At 44.8% G+C, this 19,817-nt stretch overlaps 1 protein-coding gene across 2 annotated transcripts in view; it reads right to left on the reverse strand.

The window, feature by feature from the left end:
- Nucleotides 1–19,817, reverse strand: part of eif5b (eukaryotic translation initiation factor 5B) — a 141,330-nt gene that overhangs the window by 61,755 nt on the left and 59,758 nt on the right. For both annotated transcript variants that reach the window (XM_038818175.1, XM_038818174.1), the window contains exons 9-14: nt 18,376–18,450; nt 17,826–18,133; nt 15,554–15,661; nt 12,722–12,832; nt 12,531–12,598; nt 9,351–9,492 (exon numbers count right to left, since the gene is read on the reverse strand). In XM_038818175.1, the coding sequence (XP_038674103.1) occupies nt 9,351–9,492; nt 12,531–12,598; nt 12,722–12,832; nt 15,554–15,661; nt 17,826–18,133; nt 18,376–18,450 (812 nt within the window). The remainder of the gene's footprint in view (nt 1–9,350; nt 9,493–12,530; nt 12,599–12,721; nt 12,833–15,553; nt 15,662–17,825; nt 18,134–18,375; nt 18,451–19,817) is intronic.

The raw sequence follows: 19,817 nt of genomic DNA on the forward strand, positions 1-19,817 counted from the left end.
CAGGGCTCTAGCTCAATGTTCAAAATCGCTGATATGCTGTTGACAAAAGAGACCCAAAAACCGACAAGCTTGGAACAGGACCAGAACGTGTGCGTGTGATTTATGGGCCCTCTCAAATAGCACTCGCACCTATCTTCAACCCCTACAAAGAAATTACTCATTCTAACTTTAGTGATGTGAGCCCTAAACAGTACCTTGAGCTGGATCAGGCTCAAGATGAATTGCCGTTCACTCTGCAAAGGGCCTCACTTCCCACTCCTCCAATATAGGCCCCAGCTCCTCCCCCCCCATTTGGCCTTTACCCCTTCCAACGAGACCAGATCCTCCCCAAAATACGTCCATATACGCCCTTTTCTGACCCCACAACAGGATCCTCTCCAGTAACGTTCTTTTTTAATAAATTTAGAGTACCCAATTATTTTTTTCCAATTAAAGGGCAATTTAGTGCGGTCAATCCACCCAACCTGCACATCTTTGGGTTGTGTGGGGTGAAACTCACGCAGACACGGGGAAAATTTGCAACCAGAATGTGCAGACAGTGACCCAAGGCCGGGATCGAACCAAGGTCCTCAACGCCAGTGCTAACCACTGCGCCACCATGCCGCCCAGGCTCTCCAGTAAGGTTGATAGCGGCGCCACCAGGAATGCTGGGTATGTCAGTCGAATAACATTTCGTACCTGGAAGTACCTAAACGCATCCAAGCCCGAGAGTCGACTTTCTTTTTCAACTCCTCCAGGCTGATAAACTGTCCCTCGACGAATAAATCATTCGCTCTCTCTAGCCCCTTCCACCCCAGAAGGTGGTACCCAACTTTGTTGGCTCGAAAAAGTGGTTCATACAAATGGAGGCCAGCCTTTACACTTTACACTGACCCCAACTTGAAATGCTGATGGAGTTGCCTATATTCTAAAAGTGGAGACAACCACCGGGTTTGACGAATACTTTGCCGGAAAAAATCGCAGAGATGCCATCACCAGTATCACCGAATTGGACCTGCTACATGACCCAGACTTCATCCGCACCGAACACCTTCTCTGCATTGGCAGCCCAATAATAAAACAACAAATTTGGCAGCGCAAGTCCTCCTGGTTGTCTATCCCTCTGAACCCTCGGTGTTTTCCCCATCCATACGAAACCTGACATAAGCCGTTCAGTCCCCACCAAAAATAACTTGGGTAAAAAAAAATTGGGAAGACACTGAAATAATCTTGGTAAAATGTTCATCTTGATGGATTGAACCCGGTCGCCAAGGACAATGGGAGGTTGCCCCACATTTGCAGGTCAGTCTTGACCCTACTGGTATATTATAGAATTTACAGTGCAGAAGGAGGCCATTTGGTCCATCGAGTCTGCACCGGTCCTTACAAAGGGCACCCTACTCAAGACCGCGTATCTACTCTATCCCCGTAACCCAGTGACCCACACTTAACCTTTTTGGACACTAAGGGTAATTTATCATGGCCAATCCACCTAACCCTCACATCTTTGGACTGTGGGAGGAAACCAGAGCACCCAGATGAAACCCACGCAGACAAGGGGAAAACGTGCAGACGCCACACAGTGACCCAAGCCAGAAATTCAAACCTGGGGCCATGGAGCTGTGAAGCAACTGTGCTAACCACTAAGCTGCTGTGTTGCCCTAAGGCACAGTTATGCTGGCATAGTTCAATTTGCAGAGCCGCGTCCAATCCCAAGCCACTTGGACCTCAAATACTGAAAGCAGGTCCCAGCGAGGCAGAAACGTAGACCCCCCCACCCCCCAAAACCCCAAACCAGCACCCCCTCCTTCCCTAAATTTAACTTATACCCAGAGAAGGAACCAAACTTCTTCAATACGCTTATTACATTCCCCATCAATGGTCCGGAGTCTCTCATGTATAGCAAAAAGTCATCTCCATATAAGGACACCCTGTGTTTCACCCCACCCCTGAATATCCCTCTCCACTTATTTGAGGCCCTCAGGGCAATAGCCAGTGGCTCAATCGCCAATATGAACAAGAGGGGGAGACATAGGAAACCCCTGCTTCGTCCCCCTATGCAGCTGAAAAGACCCCAAACTCATGGCGTTGGCACGAATGCTGGCAAAAAGAGCCTCTTACAACAACCTCACCCATGCCAAACCCAAGGCCCAATCCAAACTTCTCCGAAGCCGCAAAGAGGTACCATCATTCGACCCTATCAAACGCTTTTTCGACATCCAGCGACATGATTATCTCAGGTTCCCGCCCAACTGATGGCTGAGAACCACATTAAGCAGCCCCCTCATATTAGATGACAAATTTTGGCCTTTCACAAATTCCGTCTGGTCCTCCCCAACTACCTCCAGGAGACAGGGTTCCAACCTCAACGATAAGATCTTGGTCAAAGGTTTTGTGGCTACGACTTCCGGTGACGGCCATGATGTCAGTGGTCGCACATTTGGCAGTTCCTGCTCGAGGCCGATTTCTTTGGTCCTTTTCCCCGGTTGCCGGGTGAAGGTTTTGTAGGAAAACGGTGCAAGAGGTGATGGAGGAAAGCTATAGTCCACTGGGGAGGTCAGTGGATGGATTCACGGAACAGAAGTGGATCTACAAGAAAGGAGCTGCAGGAGCTAGAAACTCTTTGTGCGACACAGGGGAAGGTGGAGGAGGATAAAGGGTCGGCCCAACCAACCCATTTTGCGACAGAACAGTTGGTTGAATTTCGTAATGAAAAGTTCAGCCAACAGAGGAGGGATGCTCAGGAAGACCTTGCAAAGGTGGTAGACCCGTTGAAAGTGGGGATCAACCGGGTGGAACGGAGGCTGGAGACCCAGAGCCAGGCGATCCAGAAGCGGAGGAGGCGGTGGGGGAGCATGAGGAACAGATTACCGTGTTAGTGGCCGAAGTTGGGTTGCTGAGGGAGACTTCAGAAGCGGCTCAAGGAGAAAGTGAAGGATCTGGAGAACCGCTCCCAGAGGCAGAATCTGAGGATAGTCGAGATGCCGGAGGGCATTGAGGGAGCGGACGCAGGTTCTTAAGTGGGCAAATTGTTGGAAGAGCTAATTGGGGAGGGAACTTCAACCGGCCCATGGACGTTGATCGGGCGCATAGGTAGCACAGTGGTTAGCACTGTTGCTTCACAGCCCCAGGTTCGATACCCGGCTTGGGTCACTGCCTGTGCGGAGTCTGCATGGGTTTCCTCCAGGTGCTCAGGCTTCCTCACACAAGTCTCGAAAGACGTTAGATAGTTTGGACATTCTGAATTCTCCCTCCATGTACCCGAACAGGCCGGAAGCTGGTGACTAGGGGCTTTTCACTGCAGTGTTAATGTCAGCCTACTTGTGACAATAAAGATTATTATTATTAGGGTGCTTATGAGGAAGCTGCAGGCGAATGAGCCGTCGAGGGCGATAGCGGTGAGGCTACACCGGTTTCTGGACAAAGTGAAGATCTTGCGGTGGGCTAGGCAGTCGAGGAGTTGTACTTGGAAAGGCAATGAGCTTCAGGAATATCAGGACCTGGGCACGGAGCTGGCAAAGAGGAGAGCCGGATTCAACTGGGTCAAGGCTGTGCTCTCTAAGGGGGTGAAGTTTGGGATGCTGTACCCTGCCCACCTTTGGGTGACCCACAACGGCCATGAATACAATTTTGGAACACCAGAGGAGGCAATGGAGTTTTTGAGAGACAATGAACTTGCAGGAGAGGGAGGACATTGAACTTTGGAGGGAATGTAGGTTCTCCTTGCCCCTCTTTTGTTGTCTTGTGCTAGGTTCTTTTGTTTTGGGTGATGGCCAGGGGAGAACCAGATTAGGCTGAGGAAGGGGTGGGTTGGACAGATTTTTCTTTGGGGTTGGATTTGAAGAGATCTGCTAATAAATAAACAGGTCGCGTTTGAGGTAGGGAACCTAGTGGCAGATCTTGTGATGGTGAGTGGGAAATTGGAGGGGATGCACAGGGACAGGATGGAGCGGGCAGAGATGGCAAGGCTGGTGGAGGTGATCCTGCGGGTAGATAGTAGATATTCGGTGGCCCCAGAGGCAGGTTTGCTGAAGGAGCAGCAGAAGCTGCAGATGGACTTCGGGCTGGTATCCACGGGGAAGGCAGTGGGGTAGTTGCGGAGGGCTAGGGGGCCAGTGTGTGAATATGAGGAGAAGGCGACCATATTCCGGGGGGGGGGGGGGATGCGGCGATTTTTGGATGGGCTGGATTTCCCCAAACTGGAGAAAGATTTGGTAGCGTTTTGCGGCTACATTGCACTATGAAATCGGGTGATATGATCTGCAATCTGTGGGATCCTTATCTTTTTTCAGGTGAAGGGAGATGGATGCCTCCAGGGAGAGAACCACATGCCAGAGAATCGTTAAATATCCCCATCAACAACAGAACCAGCTGATCCACAAACCTCTTGTAGAATTCCACCGGACACGGTGCCTTCTCTGTCTGCATCTTTCCTAACACTGTTTGAACCTCCTCCAATCCCAGCGGTTTCTTCAATTCGTCCCACATTCTTCTCCCACCTTGAAAAACTCCAGATCCTCTAAAAACTCTGCCATCCCTGCTCGTCCTTTGAGGGCTCCGACCTATAAAGCCTCTCATTAAAGGCTCGAAGTGCCCCATTCCGGGGTGGAAGCCAGTAGGCCCACTGAATCCCGAACCTGGATGATCTCCCTAGAAGCCTCCTGCTGCCTTAGCTGGCGAGTCAAGGGACAGCTTGCCTGCCCCCCCCGTACGCATACACCATCCCCTTCAAGTGCCTCAACTGGTGCACTGCCCTATCTGTCGACAGCAGGTCAAACTGCATTTGCAGCTTTTTCCTACGTACCAATAGTTCTAGAGTTAGAATCATAGATAATCATAGAATTTACAGTGCAGGAGGTAATTTGGCCCATCGAGTCTGCACCGGTCCTTAGAAAGATCACCCTACTCAAGCCCACGCCTCCATCCTATCCTCGTAACACCACCTAATATTTGGACACTAAGGGGCAATTTAGCATGGCCAATCCACCTAACCTGCACATCTTTGGACTGTGGGAGGAAACCGGAACATCCGGAGGAACCCCACGCAGACACGGGGAGGTAGTGCAAACTCCACATAGTCGCCTGAAGCCAGAATTGAACCCGGGTCCCTGGAGCTGAGGCATCAGTGCTACCACTGTACCACCGTGCCGCCCATGGGCTGTTCGCATACCCACGGTCCACTCCCAGGATCTCATCCACTAACTTCTGGTGCTCCTTCTTGGTCTCCCCGTCCATATGTGCCTTATACAATATGATCTCCCCTCTAATCATCGCCTTCAATGCCTCCCACAGAATAGAGGGCAAGACCATTCCATTCTCATTGAACACCACATATACCGAATGTCTGACAAAAGCCCTACATAAAACCTCCATCTCGTGAAGCTGCATCTGGCCCATGTCAACACTAGATCTACTAAATGTGGAGCATTCCGGTTTCAGCCTAGAGTGATCCAGCTTCCATTTAGTAAACAGTATAAATCCCACCCCCCAGAATTAGTTGATGAGTTTCCAGATCCAGTATTGCAGCTAACAACCGCCTACTTTGTCCCACTTGAACACGCTCACTAAGACCACTGACTTTCCCTCCAGTGTGCCTGAAACCATCATGCACCAACCCCCCTGATCACCCAGGACCTTCCCTGCCTGAAGGCAGACTCTTTTAGTGATGAAAATTGCCATCCCCCAGGCCCTCCTACCAAAGCCCGCGTGGAAAACCTGACTAACAGATCTTCCGCAGCTTGGTCTCGTCCCGCACATGCAAGTTGAGTCTCCTGTAAAAACACATCAGCCCCCAAACCCTTTAAATAGGAGAAAATTCTGGCCCATTTCACAGCCACTCAGCCCCGCCCCCACACCCACTCAGTATTTCCTCCCCCAGGTTTTCAAACTACCTGCCGCCACAGCTAGCCCCATCCCAAATAAACAAACAACTAGACAAACAACTCATTGTGCCTCGCCAAAACAGGGCAGAGTCTCAGCCCCCTCCCCACCCAACACATTAGCTACTCCTGCTTGCTGGTGAGGTAGTCCCCACTCAGGGACCCTGCCCAAAACACCAATAAAAACAAGAACATATTCCCCCTGGCCCACCCTCCCCACCTAGGTGCCCAAATCCCAATATCCTTACTATACTCTTATTCCCCTCCAAGTACCATATCAAACACCACTTTTACAACCCCAAAATCGAAGAAAAAAATAAGAGACTTAACACACTAATACAACATCATCAACAACCCCTTCCTGTCTTTGACATAAAAGGCCCCATTGGCCCTCCTCAAACTAGTCCCAGTTCCTCCTCTTATGAAGGCCTTTGCTTGCTCCAGTGTTTCAAAGAAATGGTCTTTCGAGACCATCTTGACTCTCAACCGTGCAGGATAAACCACCCCAAATCACACTCCTTTGCTATACAGCACTGCCTTCGCCTTTTTCAGCTTGGTCCCAATGTCCTGGTAGATCTGCACTGTGTGGTCCCAGTGTCCTGGTAGATCTGCACTGTGTCCCTGCACCAGTCAATATTGTGATTGTTCTTTGCCCAATCCAGGACCAGCTCCTTCCTCTGGAAGCTACGAAAGCAGATAATCATGGCCCATGGCGGCTCATTCAACTGTGGGTTCTGCCAGAGTGCCCAATGAGCTCCATCCAACTCAGGAGGGGCAAACACCTCATTCCCAACTAATGCCCACATCAGCTGAGAGAACATCTCCGCAAAGTACTCGGTTGGTCTCGAGCCCTCCTCTCCCTCTGGCAGCTCCACTATCCTGAGGTTCAATCACTTCCATTTTTTAATTCATTTACAGGATGCGGGCATCACTGGTTCGGACAACATTTATTGCCCGTCCCTAGTTGTCCTTCAGAAGGTGGTGGTGAGTTGTCTTCTCGAACCACTGCAGTCCTTGATGTGTAGGTAGACCCACTGTGCTGTTAGGGAGGGAATTCCATGATTTTGACCCAGCGACAGTGAAGGAATGGCGATATATTTCCAAGTCAGGATGGTGAGTGACTTGGAGGGGAACCTCCAGATGGTGGGGTTCCCAGGTATCTGCTGCTTTTGACCTTCTAGAGTGATGGTCGTGGGTTTGGAAGGTACAGTCTAAAGAACCTTGGTGAGTTACTGCAGTGCATCTTGTAGGTAGAACACACGGCTGCCACTGTTCGTCGGTGATGGAGGGAGTGAATGTTTGTGTAAGGAGGAGCAACCAAGCGGGCTGCTTTGTCCTGGATGGTATCGAGCTTCTTGAGTGTTTTTGGAGCTGCACTCATCCAGACAAGTGGAGAGTATTCCATTACTCTCCTGACTTGTGCCTTGTAGATTGTGGACAGTCTTTGGGTGGTCAGAAGGGGAGTTACTCGCCGTAGGATTCCTAGTCTTAGATCTGTCCTGGTAGCCATAGTATTAATATGGCTAGTCCAGTTCAGTTTCTGATCAATGGTAACCCCTAGGATGTTGATAGTGGGGGATTGAGCAATGGTAATGCCGTTGAATGTCAAGGAGCAATGGTTAGATCCTCTCTTGTAGTAGATGGTCATTGCCTGGCACTTGTGTGGCAAAAATTAACTTGACACTTGTCAGTGCAAGCCTGGATATTGTCCAGGTATGGCTGCATTTGGACATGGACTGCTTCATTATGTGAGGTGTCACGAATGGTGCTGAACATTGTTTGCAGATGGCTGCACATTCCTACTTCTGAGCTTATGATGGAAGAGAGGTCATTGATGAAGCAGCTGGAGATGGTTGGGCCTAGGGCACTACCCTGAGGAACTCCTGCAGTGATGTCCTGGAGCTGAGATGATTGACCTCCAACCACCACAACCATTTTCCTTTGTGCCAGGTATAACTTCAACCAGCGGAGAGGTCCCCCCTCATTCCCATTGACTCCAGTTTAATTAGGGCTCCTTGATGGCATACTTGGTCAAACGCTGCCTTGATATCAAAGGCAGTCGCTCTCCTCTCACTTCTGACATTCAGCTCTTTTGTCCATGTTTGAACCAAGGCTGTAATGAGGTCAGGAGCTGACTGACCCTGGCGGAACCCAAGCTGAACATCCGTGAGCAGGTTATTGGTGAGTCTATCTGCAGGTGGTTCAGGCCATATCGAGGGACGGTGAAGGACGAGGCTGGGACTTTGGCGTCTCAATTTTGCAAATGTTTACAAGAAGGACTTTGAAGAGTCACAGAGTGCAAGAAAAAAACTGATACACTTACCATTATCTTCAGCCAGGTGTATCAAATGGATCCGCCATCTTGGCTTCTTCCCAAGATCCACAATTCAATTAATTCCAAGTGAAATTAAGAAATGGCTGAGCACACTGCATAAAGACAATGGACCCCAGCAACAGCCCAGCTACAGTGCTGAAGACTTGTGTTCAAGAAATAACCAAATCTCTAACGAAGCTATTGCATTACAGCTGAAGCACTGGGATCTACCCAATAATGTGAAAAATTGCCCAGGGAATCCTGTCCACAGAAAGCAGGACAAATCCAAACCAGCCAATTATCACCCTATCAGTCTCCTCTCAATCATCAACAAAGTGATAGAAGGCATTACCCTCAGTGCTCTCATGAGACATTTACCGGGCAATAACCTATTCACAAAGCAGCGTTTTGGTTGAGCCAAGAACATTCAAATCCAGATCTCATTACAGCCTTGATCCAAAGATGGGCAAGCTGAACTTTTTCTTTCCTACAAACTTCAAGCAACACGTTAAGTCAGGAATACAAAACAATTACAAAACTCATAACTACATGCTTCCATTCAAAATTCCATTAAATACCAATTAAGCCAATAGATAGCAAAGAATTCATCTATCCCATGTAACATCTTGTATTTAGATAGTGGCTTAACAAGGCAAAATATCCCAATGTATATCACAGAAATGTTACCAAACAAAATTTGGTACCAAACACAAATGGAGGTAGTAGTACGGTGACTAAAAACATTTTAAGGTATGGTTTAAAGGAGGGGGAGGTAGAGAGGCAGAGAAGTTTCAGAAATGAATTCCTGAGCTTAGGGCACAAAGGCAGCTGAAGGAATGGTCATTAATGGTGGAACAATGAAAACTTTCGATGCACGAGAGAACAGAATCGAAGCACCACAAAACAATTGGAGGGCTATAGGGCCTGAGGTGGTTATAGAGCTATTGAGGGGCAAAACCATGGACGGATTTGAAAATAAGTATGGAAATTATAGTGGAACGAAAATTTTGTCCTCCCGTTAACTTAATTTTTCTATTCATTCAATAAGTCAGACTAGACTGAAATCAGATATGCAACAGTTTCAAGAGCAAACTGTATTTAATCTAATTTTTCTTTACAATCCATTCACAAAAGCAGTAGCCTCGGCTTGCAATTCTTAAATTAAAGCCATTACTCACCTTATTTAGTGCAACAATAAAGGGGCATTTCTTTGTTTTTAGCAGGTTTATGGATTCTATTGTCTGTGGCTCCAAACCATGCATAATATCAACGACAAGGATAGCAATGTCACAGAGAGAACTTCCTCTATTTCTTAAGTTACTGCATGAGGAACAACATAGTAAAATAAAAATATCTTAAATATAGATATCTCCAATTTAAGCACTTGAAGCATGCATCACAACAGAGATATAACATTTTGAGTCATGCAATATTGTTTACTATATGAATGTGAAAGTTTGATCATCAATGCCATACTGAGGGCAGCACGGTGGCACAGTGGTTAGCACAGCTGCCTCACGGCGCTGAGGTCCCAGGTTCGATCCCAGCTCTGGGTCACTGTCCGTGTGGAGTTTGCACATTCTCCCCGTGTCTGCGTGGGTTTCGCCCCCACAACCCAAAAAATGTGCAGAGTAGGTGGATTGGCCACGCTAAATTGCCCCTTAATTGGAAAAATAATTGGGCAATCTAAATTTAAAAAAAAAAAATCAATGCCATACTGGAAAGAAGAGATAATTAAATGCAAATTGGCTAATCAGTTATTTAAGCTTTGAATCGGGAGATTAGGAACAATTAAAACTAAACTCCAGTGGCAGGTGCAGTTAAATCTTCATTTACCAAAACGTTCAAGATATACCAAAATAAATCAGTTCTTCCAAGTACAGCAGCTGTATGGCATTTTCACAGGTACTGAACTCTCACCACAATCATAACTGCTCCCGAAAGATGGGAGACTTAGAATGATGCAGGTGAGTATGCGTAAAGAGCATGGTATATACATGAGCGAACAGATCAATGGTTGATCAGTGGTGTGATGCAAAGTAAACAAGAGTGGAGAGGAGAATTTATTCAGTGTAACTAAGACACCGCATCTTAGATTTCAACTAAACTTGGCTCAAGTACTGTACATTTACTTTCAAGTCAGAAAAATATTGATGGCTAGTCACAACTTGTATCTACTTTGTGAGGAGGGAAACACAACTTACAGGGTAATAATTTAAAAAAAGATTGATGACGGAGCTATTAATGAAAAGAACAAAGAATATGGAGGATCTACGGACCTTTAAAAATGGCAGGTGAGACACAAATGCAGAAGAGCTGCCCCCCACCTCACTCACTACATCCCAGTTTAGTCGGAATCGAAAGGGGGCAGACGTGACTCACATGAGGGAAACCCAAACTCAGCAGGCCTATTTGAACTCAGTGCCGAGTTCAAACAGATCTCATATTTAACTTTGCAAGTGCCTTAACACACAGTCTGGGCGACATAAATGTGTAGAGTAGACAAAACATTCGAAGACCAGAAATGGTCTACATAACCATCATGATGTAATGTTATTTCAAAACCCCAATCATTTAAAAATCAAAAAACAGGCTACCCGTGTCCGTGAATTGGAAAGAAATTCTATTAACAATTACGAAAGCTGTTAAATTATAAATGCTGGCTGCTTTACCACAAGTTAGAATTAGCTCAGCAGGAGGTTCCATGTTCACAGTTTCACTGACAGCTCAGGAGGTTATTAAAGGATTAGTTGTCTTTGATATGGGGTTATGAATAGAAGCTTGTTTTTTTAATAAGTTATTGAACACAAAAGTTAAATCTCAAGATTTAAAAGTATTGAGTAGGCTTTCAAGAATGAAAGGTTTTTTACAAATATGGTGAAAGTTGTAATAAATATTTAAATCTTTAATTTATTTAATTTTAACATGGCTTCTGAGGTCTGCCCTTGGTGGAAACTGGCTGAGGTAACATGGAGGATGTAAGGGCCAAGGATGGTTCATCAGTTGGGATGGGAACATGGTTGGCACTCAGTTGGCAAAGGGCTATGGGGTAGGTGGAGTGCATAGGTTGACATGAAGTTGGCAGGACATGGAGTTTGGATGAGAAGTAGATGGGGGGGGGGGGGGGGGGAAAGAGAGCAACAGGGTGCAAGCTACCGTGTCCAAAATGTAGCGAAACAACTGGGACAAAGTCCCAGGCCTTTTAAACAGTCCACCTCATCATAGGCCATCGGGGCTGCCCTATCTCCAATCTATGTCTGGGGGGGCAGGTCCAGACTTAGTACGCACCCATGCCCCAGAATGAAGATTGTATTATTTGGGGGAGTTTCTGCCGAGGCAGGGGCATCAAGCCAAGAAATTCGCCGAGTCACGTTCCCCTCTATGGCAGCAGAATTCTGGGCCTAAATCTTGAATTCACTTAATTGAATTTCTTTTGTCAGTTGTTCAACTAAATATGTTTCATAAACATTTATGTAGATCATGGGCGGGATTCTCCCCTACCCGGCAGGGCGGGCGGCCCCGGCGCCGAGGATGGGCGTGAACCACTCCAGCGTCGAGCCGCCCGGAAGGTGCGGAATCATCTGCACCTTCAGGGGCTAGGCCGGCGCTGGCGGGGTTGGCGCCACGCCAACCGGCGCGGAAGGACCTCCGCGGCCGGTGCGAGTTGGCGCATGCAAGGCTGCACCAGCGTGTGCTGGCATCATCGCAGCGCATGCGCAGGGGGGTTCGTCTCTGCACCGGCCATGGCAGAGGTCCACAGCAGCCGGTGCGGAGGGAAAGAGTGCCCCCACGGCACAGGCTCTCCCGCGGATCGGTGGGCCCCGATCACAGGCCAGGCCACTGTGGAGGCACCCCTTGGGGCCGGATACCCCCCCCCCCCCACCCCGAGACCCCGGAGGCCGCCTGCAGAGCCAGGTCCCACTGGTAAGTCCCAGGTCTAATTTACGTCGGCGGGACAGGCCTAAAACGGGCGGCCGCTCGGCCCATCGTGGGCCGGAGAATCACCGGCGGGGGCGGAATTCACGCCCCCCCCCCCCCCCCCCCGGCCGCCGATTCTCTGGCCCGGCGGGGGGGGTCGGAGAATCCCGCCCATAGTGCGTTTCGCATTTTGTTACATTACATGTCAAAACAAACATGAGTCAAAATGAGACATTGCTGCAAGGTCAGTGTTTTAAAATAAATTACCAACTTCAATTAAGATTTCTTCCCCCTTCTGGCTCCAAACACAGATGCACTGAGAATACTTCTAGTTTAAAAATGCATGCCCCCTTACTTATTATAGGAAATGCTACTTCGTTTCATGTAATCTGAAGAATCAGTCATTGAGACCAACCACCTAGTTTTAAAAAAAGATTTACCTGAATGATTCGTGACCTGGTGTGTCAATGATCAGCATTCCTGGTATTTTAATTTCATCTTTCTCAAACTAAAACAGAGTTAGCAATGAGTAAATATTTTTAATATTGTTTCACAAATATTCAGTTAAAAAAAATTGTAGATTGGTATTGCTAAGGAACTTGACTCGAACATATTTTTTATAAAACCGTACATTTTTCACCATCTTAGTTTGTTCCTTGATGGTTTCTAGAGGGACATTGGTTGCACCGATCTGCTGGGTTATACCACCTGCTTCACTGTCCTGCACATGAGTATGACGGAGCTGTATGCAAAAAAAAAAAGAAAGCATACATTAAAAGACAACATACAACTATGTGCCTCATTAAAAAGTTCACAAATGCATGCAATTCCAGACTACAAAGCATGCATCTTATATCAATATTCTTGAAAATAGCCTGGTGAACAGGTCATTATTTCACCAAACGTGCATGATTAATTCATCAACTTCATGGGCGGAACGGCGACGCAGTAGTTAGCACTGCTGCCTCACGGCGCGATGACCTGGGTTTGATCCCGGTCCCCTGTCCGTGTGGAGTGTGCACATTCTCCCCGTGTCTGCATGGGTCTCACCCCCCACAACCCAAAAGTGGAGGGTAGGTGAATTGGCCACACTAAATTGCCCCTTAATTGGAAAAAAATTATTGGGTACTCTAAATTTCTATTTAAAAAATCATCTACTTTTGTCTTCTTAACATTCCCTGTCCCGTTCCCATTTCCCTGCCACTTTAGTTTAAACTCTGCCCTGCCACTCTTGCATATACTCCCCCGTAGCCATCAATCCTGGTGCTGCCCAGGTGTAACCCGTCCATTTTGTGCTGGCCCCACCTCCCCAGAACCGGTCCAATGTCTCATGAATATGAAACCCTCCCCCACGCATTAGCTCTTCAGCTAATTTATCCTCCTATTCCTGCTCTGACTAGTGTATGGCGTTGGCAGTAACCTTTGAGATCCTACTTTTGAATTTACTTATTAACTCGCTATATTCTGCATTTGGGATCTCATCCCGTTTTTTAACCTATGTTGTTTTTATCAATGTGTATCACAGCTACTCTCTGTTAGCCCTTCCTCTCCAGAATGTCCTGTAGCCTCTCTGAGACAACCTGCACCCTAGCACCAGGGAGGCAACTTTATCCTGGAGTCTCATTTGCAGCCACAGAAATGACCAGCTATTCCCTTTACAATTCAATCCCTATAATGATGCACTCCCAGAGCCAATCATAGTGCAATGAATTTGGCTGTTGCTGCTTTCCTCTGAGAGGCCATTCCCCTAACATCCAAAGCGGTATATTTGTTTTACAGGGGAATGACCACAGGAGATTCCTGCACTGCTTGTCTCGTCTTCTTGCTCTGCGTGGTAGTCACCCATTTCCTCCCTGCCTGTGGTGTCTTAGCCTGTGGTATGACCACCTCTCTATACATGCTATTCTTGATACACTCTGCATCGTGGATGTTTGACAATGTTCCCAGCTTCCACTCCAGCTCTGAAACCCGGGAGTCCAGTAGCTGTAGCAGGAGTCATTTCCTGCTACACATGCTAGCTCTGGGCACTGGATATGTTCCACACAGAGCAGGAGGAACATATGACCATTTTGAGCTCTCCTGCCATGACTTATCCCTTAAAATTAAACCTTTGGAAGATGCTTAAAATCAAATAATATCAAGTACTCTAGGGCCCTTCGTCCCTGGTCCTCGATATTACAGAATACAGCCCTTACAAACTATAGATCACAAAATATAGACAGTACAAACTATAAGCAATAAAAATAGTAAATACTTACCCAACCGTATTCCTCCAATCAGCTGCTTCCACTTTCCCCATGTCACTTTTAAATTCTGATATCACCTCAGGAGCTCCAAATTCTAAGTTTGCACTCTGTTCTATCTCGTTCTTCCTCATGCTCTTTATCTCCCTGGCTCCTCTCTCAAATCTTAATCTTTCTCGCGCTCTTTCATGCTTGTAATATCTCACTCTAAATAAATGTTAGACTGAGCAAAGACTGGCTCTGGTACTATTCTTCACCAACTGACTTTCTGGAGTGTAACGCAGGGCCAAACAATCCCTCGCATGAGTTTTCCCTGCGATGAGTCGGGCCTTCCCCTTTAGCCATCCTTAATTTTAATTTGTACTTACCTGCACGACGACTACTCTATCTTAAGGTTTCCAATCTGCACCAGCAGTGCCCACCTTTCCTGTGGCGCTGTCAAGGCCGCAGAGCTGCTGGTTCTTAATTTGGGTCAGGAGCATTATGGCTCCATCTGTTGTGCTTAATTGAACAATGCCCCACAGACAGGCAATTAAGAGGCCGCTTGTGATCAAACTGCCAAGCCAGTCCCCACCAAAAGGGGGCATGGAACCTGATTTTACCACAACATAGGGGTCCCAAAGTCTACGGTAAAATTCTTGTTACTTTCCTCATTAACTTCAGGATCTTGTTCTCCTTCAGTTTAAGTAACATCACTAATACATTACTTATAACAAGCACAGCTAAATACATACTAATTTCTTTAACTGGTTAGCAGTAACACCATGGGAGTATAAGGACATGCATAATGCTAAATAGTGCATTTGAGCGGACTTCATACATCAACTGTTAGAAACCATACTGTCCATATTTATAATAGAATCACCATGTATAAACTTACCATATGTTAATTACACCCTGCAATAATCACAGAGAAACCATTGTTTGGCAAACACCTCAACTTCTTAAACTGCTGCAACAAATTCACCATTTAAGCTAGTAATAATAAATACACTATAATCCAAAGACAGACAGAATGTATGCCTTTAAAATAGGAACTGAATTACACTTGTGGATCTGGTTCAATTGACTTTCTAATTGAATTTTACTTGAAGAAGACTCTCTAGTCTTGCTTCGGAGTGCTGTGACAAGGGAGTTCAACATGCATTCTAATCAAGTTTGTGGTTCATTTATTCTTTTATAACAATTCTGCAAATGTTTGCAGGATCCATTTTACATACCTTATCCAAAATTTTGGTCTTTCCTGTGTCAACATGCCCAAGAACACAAATGACTGGTGCTCGTAGTTTTTCAGTGTTTGCATTCATGATGTTTTCTGCTCTGCGTTTCTAAGAAAGCACAGAAGACATTTCCAAAACAGAAAGCAATCAACATATCCAGCAAGTCTTAGGTTATGCATACAAAGAAACAATTTCATGTTAAAAGCAACCACAGGAACAGGTTCATTTACCTCAGTTTTATTTACCAGTTTTGTTCCATAGCTCTCTACTCTCACCATCAAAAATCTTGTTGATCTCTGTTTTGAGAACTTTAATTGCTTCAGAATTTCTATCTTCAAAAGTTGACAGAATGCAATTCAAAATATTATTGACTTGAACTTTTATTACTACTGAATGGCAAACTGGGAAGTAGCTGTTTGGATGGTTTAATGGATAAAAGTACCATTGTCAAGTCTAAAAGAAGTTCCCAGCTTGAATTCCTGGGATGAGCAGAGTTAGATCATCTCAATTGGAAAAGAGGCAGTGAAGCTTCATGTGCTTTTTATATCAGTGGCTCCCACCCATTCCTATGAGAACTGTAAATGTAAATAGCAGGTGAGGTCCTGCTGTGACAATATGAGAGCTGAATGTTCAAGGAACTGCTTGTCCAGCATCACAGATGAAGGACAATCAACTGGAGCCAATGAATTATCCCTGGAACTGCAGTTACATAAGAAGCAGGAACAGGCTATTTGGCCTCTCAAGCCTGCTCCACCATCCAATAAGATCATGGCTGATGTGATTTAACTTCAACTTCACTTTCCAACATGTTCCCCACAAATTCTCAACTCCCTAATGTTCTCCACTAACCCTCAACTCCCTTGTAGATCAAAAATCTCTAACTCAGCCTTGAATGCATGAAATGACAACAGCCTCCACCGCTCTCTGGTTATAGAATTTCAAAACCCACCAAACCTCCAGAATAAAAATTATTTCCTCTTAAATAAGGCGACGCCTTATTTTTAAACTGTGCCTTTAGCTCTAGATTCCCATACAAGTGGGAAACATCGCCCAGACAAGCCCATTCGGAACCCCATATGTTTCAATAAGATCACCTCTCATTCTTCTGAATTCCAATGAGTACAGGGCCCAACCTACTCAACCTTTCCTCATAAAACAATCCCTTTCAACTCAAGAACCTTCTCTGAACTGATTCTAATGCAGTGTTATCCTTTCTTAAATAAGGAGACCAAAAGTGTAGCAATATTCTAGGTGTGGTCTCATCAATGCCCTGTACAGTTGCAGCAAGACATCCCTACTTTTATACTCCATCCCCCTTGCAATAAAGGCCAACTTTCCATTTGCCTTCCTAATTACTTGCTGCATCGGCATTCTAACATTTTGCGATTCTTGCACAGGGACACATAGATGCCGCGACACTGCAACATTCTGCAGTCTCTCGCCTTTCAAATAATATCCTATTTTTCAATTCTTCCCATCAATGTGTGAAATTTCACATTTTCCCACATTATCTGCCAACATTTTGTTCATTAAACTTACTTATCAATGTCCCTTTGCAATGTCCCTCTTGTGTTCTCCCCACAACTTGCTTTCCTGCCTATCTTTAGATCTTCAGCAATTAAAGCTATAATACCCGTGGTCCCTTCATCCAAGTTATTAATTTAGATTGTGGTAGCGGGGGTTCTAGCACCGACCCCTATAGAACTCTGGCAGTTACACTTTGCCAACCTGAAAATGAATTATTTGACTTGATTCTATTTCATGTCAATTAGCCAATCCTCTATCTATACTAACATATCACCCCTAAAACCAAAAGCTTATATCTTGTGTAATAACTTTTAACATGGCACCCGGTTGAATGACATTTTGGAAATCTAAATACATTTGATTTATTAGTTCCCCTTTATTCATCCCGCTTGTTAAATTTTCAATTCATAAATACAATCTCCCTTTCATACAACTTTGTTAGGAAGAATCTTTAAGAGGAAGTAGGGGAGGGGGGGAGAGGGGGAGGAGGAGGAGGAGGAGTGGAGGAGGAAGCATGTGGAAAATTTTAAATAAAAACGAAAAAGTATCGTACTATTATAATCATATTTAAAGATTGGAAAATGAATAAACAATATGAAAGACTATAAATTTTCTAAGCTGCACAAAGACCATAAACAGAAAAATCCTGTGCAAATATGAATTTCTACCCATTAAACTTGTCTGCATGTCATTTAAGGCATTAGAATGCGGACTGGAAGTATTTTTACTGAAGTAGAAGCGATACCTCAATACGTCGCTTTGCATCATCATAAATTCGTTCTTCTTTCGTTCGGCCATCATCTGAATCAGATTCAAGTTCAGAATCTGAGCTAAATTCTTTTGTCAATTTCATTTTCTCACTCTTTACCACTTCAGATTCTTTACCCACTCTCGCGGATGCTGTCCTGGTTTCATCAAAAGCTTTCTCTTCATCTTCACTCTCCTCACTTGCACCTTCATCATCACTTTCTTCTTCATCCTCCTCCTCTTCATCCTCATCATCCTCCTCCTCATCACCCTCCTCTTTTACTTCAATGTGGACAGTTTTCACTTCTGTCAAAGATTTTTCAAATTAACAGGATTGGCCATAGAAATGTTTTAACTTAAAAAAAAAATCACAATATGGACGCAACTGCTGGAAAGAATAATGTGAAATGGCTTAGGCAAATATCTGCTTTAAATGTATAATGGTCAACAGATTTTCATTTCAGAACAACAGATTTACATTAGATATATTTGTACTTTTATTGCACTTTATTGCCTTTGGGGTTGAGGAAATTTCAGCAGGTACTCACCTTTTTCTTGTTCATGATCACTTGCCATAGCTTCCCAATCATCAAGGTCAGCATCACTTTTTTTCTCTTCAGGTTCTTTGAAACAAGATTTCAAACAAACTTCTAAATATTCAAACTTTAAATTAGAAATATACCTTAAAGTACAACAGTAGTTGTTTTAACCAAGTAGAATTTTACTCTTGAGAAATACAAGACGTACTGTTATGATGAAATGCATGTACTTTTCTTACAAGTCAAAATTGTTAAGTTTAGTCATTTAGAAAGGTAATTATTTTAAGGAAATTTTCGAGTTCTACATGGCATTAAAATGGCCACATTTTCATTAGATGCAAATTAGATTAGCACAGGTACCATACCCAGTATCTGGAAAGCGCAGGAATGGATGGATGCCAGATTTGGGGATTTTATGGGTTCTGGGTACTAGGCCTAGCATGTACTTATAATACATAAAATAAAGCATGAAAAACAAAGAATGAAAGAGTTTTATTCAAACTGCCAGCTTCAAATGTAGTCGATTTTTGGGTCCTCCCCGACTTTGGGATGCCAAATAAGAGGTTTGGTATCTGTATTACTTTTGTAAAAAAGTTGCATTAACAAAGAAAAAGAAAAAATAATTTAAGGGAATGCAATTTAAACCTAAAATAGTTGCCTGTACACACACACACACACACACACACACAAATGCCCCTGAATATATTAATTTTCTTTTTGACAAACAAAATCGCTATAGAAATGCTAAACATACCAGGAAACATAAGATTGCCTTCCTAGATTTGTTCCACTTCACATTACTTAAGTCATACATTTATTGACTGGGATACAATTTCACAATTGCCCACTCTTCCTCCAGTGCCCTGCCAAAGTGGCCATTATTCAACTGTGACCCTGGAAAACTAGAGATTGGAAAAGTCACTTTAAAGCAAATTTTTAAAAGTGACAAATTAGTTGAGTGACCCTCGAGTAAATGGACAAATTTCAAAATGGAAATGGTATACAAATATTGACAGAGCGATGAGGGAGGAACTATTTCAGTGATCAGTAATGAAGGATCATCAATCTAAAATTAGTGTGGATAGTAATTAGCAGAAATTTATTTACACCAAAGGTTGAGGCCAGATTGCTTTTGTCCTTAATTGATGCAATAAATTGCTTCTTCCTTTGCCTTCTGTGTAATGAATTTTTTCATAACTGCTATCTGGACTGTTCTTTTGTCTTAATTGATGTGGTAAAGACCATGGCGGGACGTTAAGCAGAGTGGTTGTGCAGGAGTGAATGAGAGCAAGGGAATGGAGGAACCTGGGATAGTGTATAATTTTGAAGTTTGTAGATGATACAAAACATAGTAAATAGCAAACAGGATAGGAGCAATCTTCAGGAGAACAGATGGACTGATGAAGTGGTCAGAAAAACAGGGCATGCATATTTACAAATCTTGGAAGTAG

The sequence above is a fragment of the Scyliorhinus canicula genome, chromosome 14 (genome assembly GCF_902713615.1).
Source record: "Scyliorhinus canicula chromosome 14, sScyCan1.1, whole genome shotgun sequence".
NCBI classification, from domain to species: domain Eukaryota; kingdom Metazoa; phylum Chordata; class Chondrichthyes; order Carcharhiniformes; family Scyliorhinidae; genus Scyliorhinus; species Scyliorhinus canicula.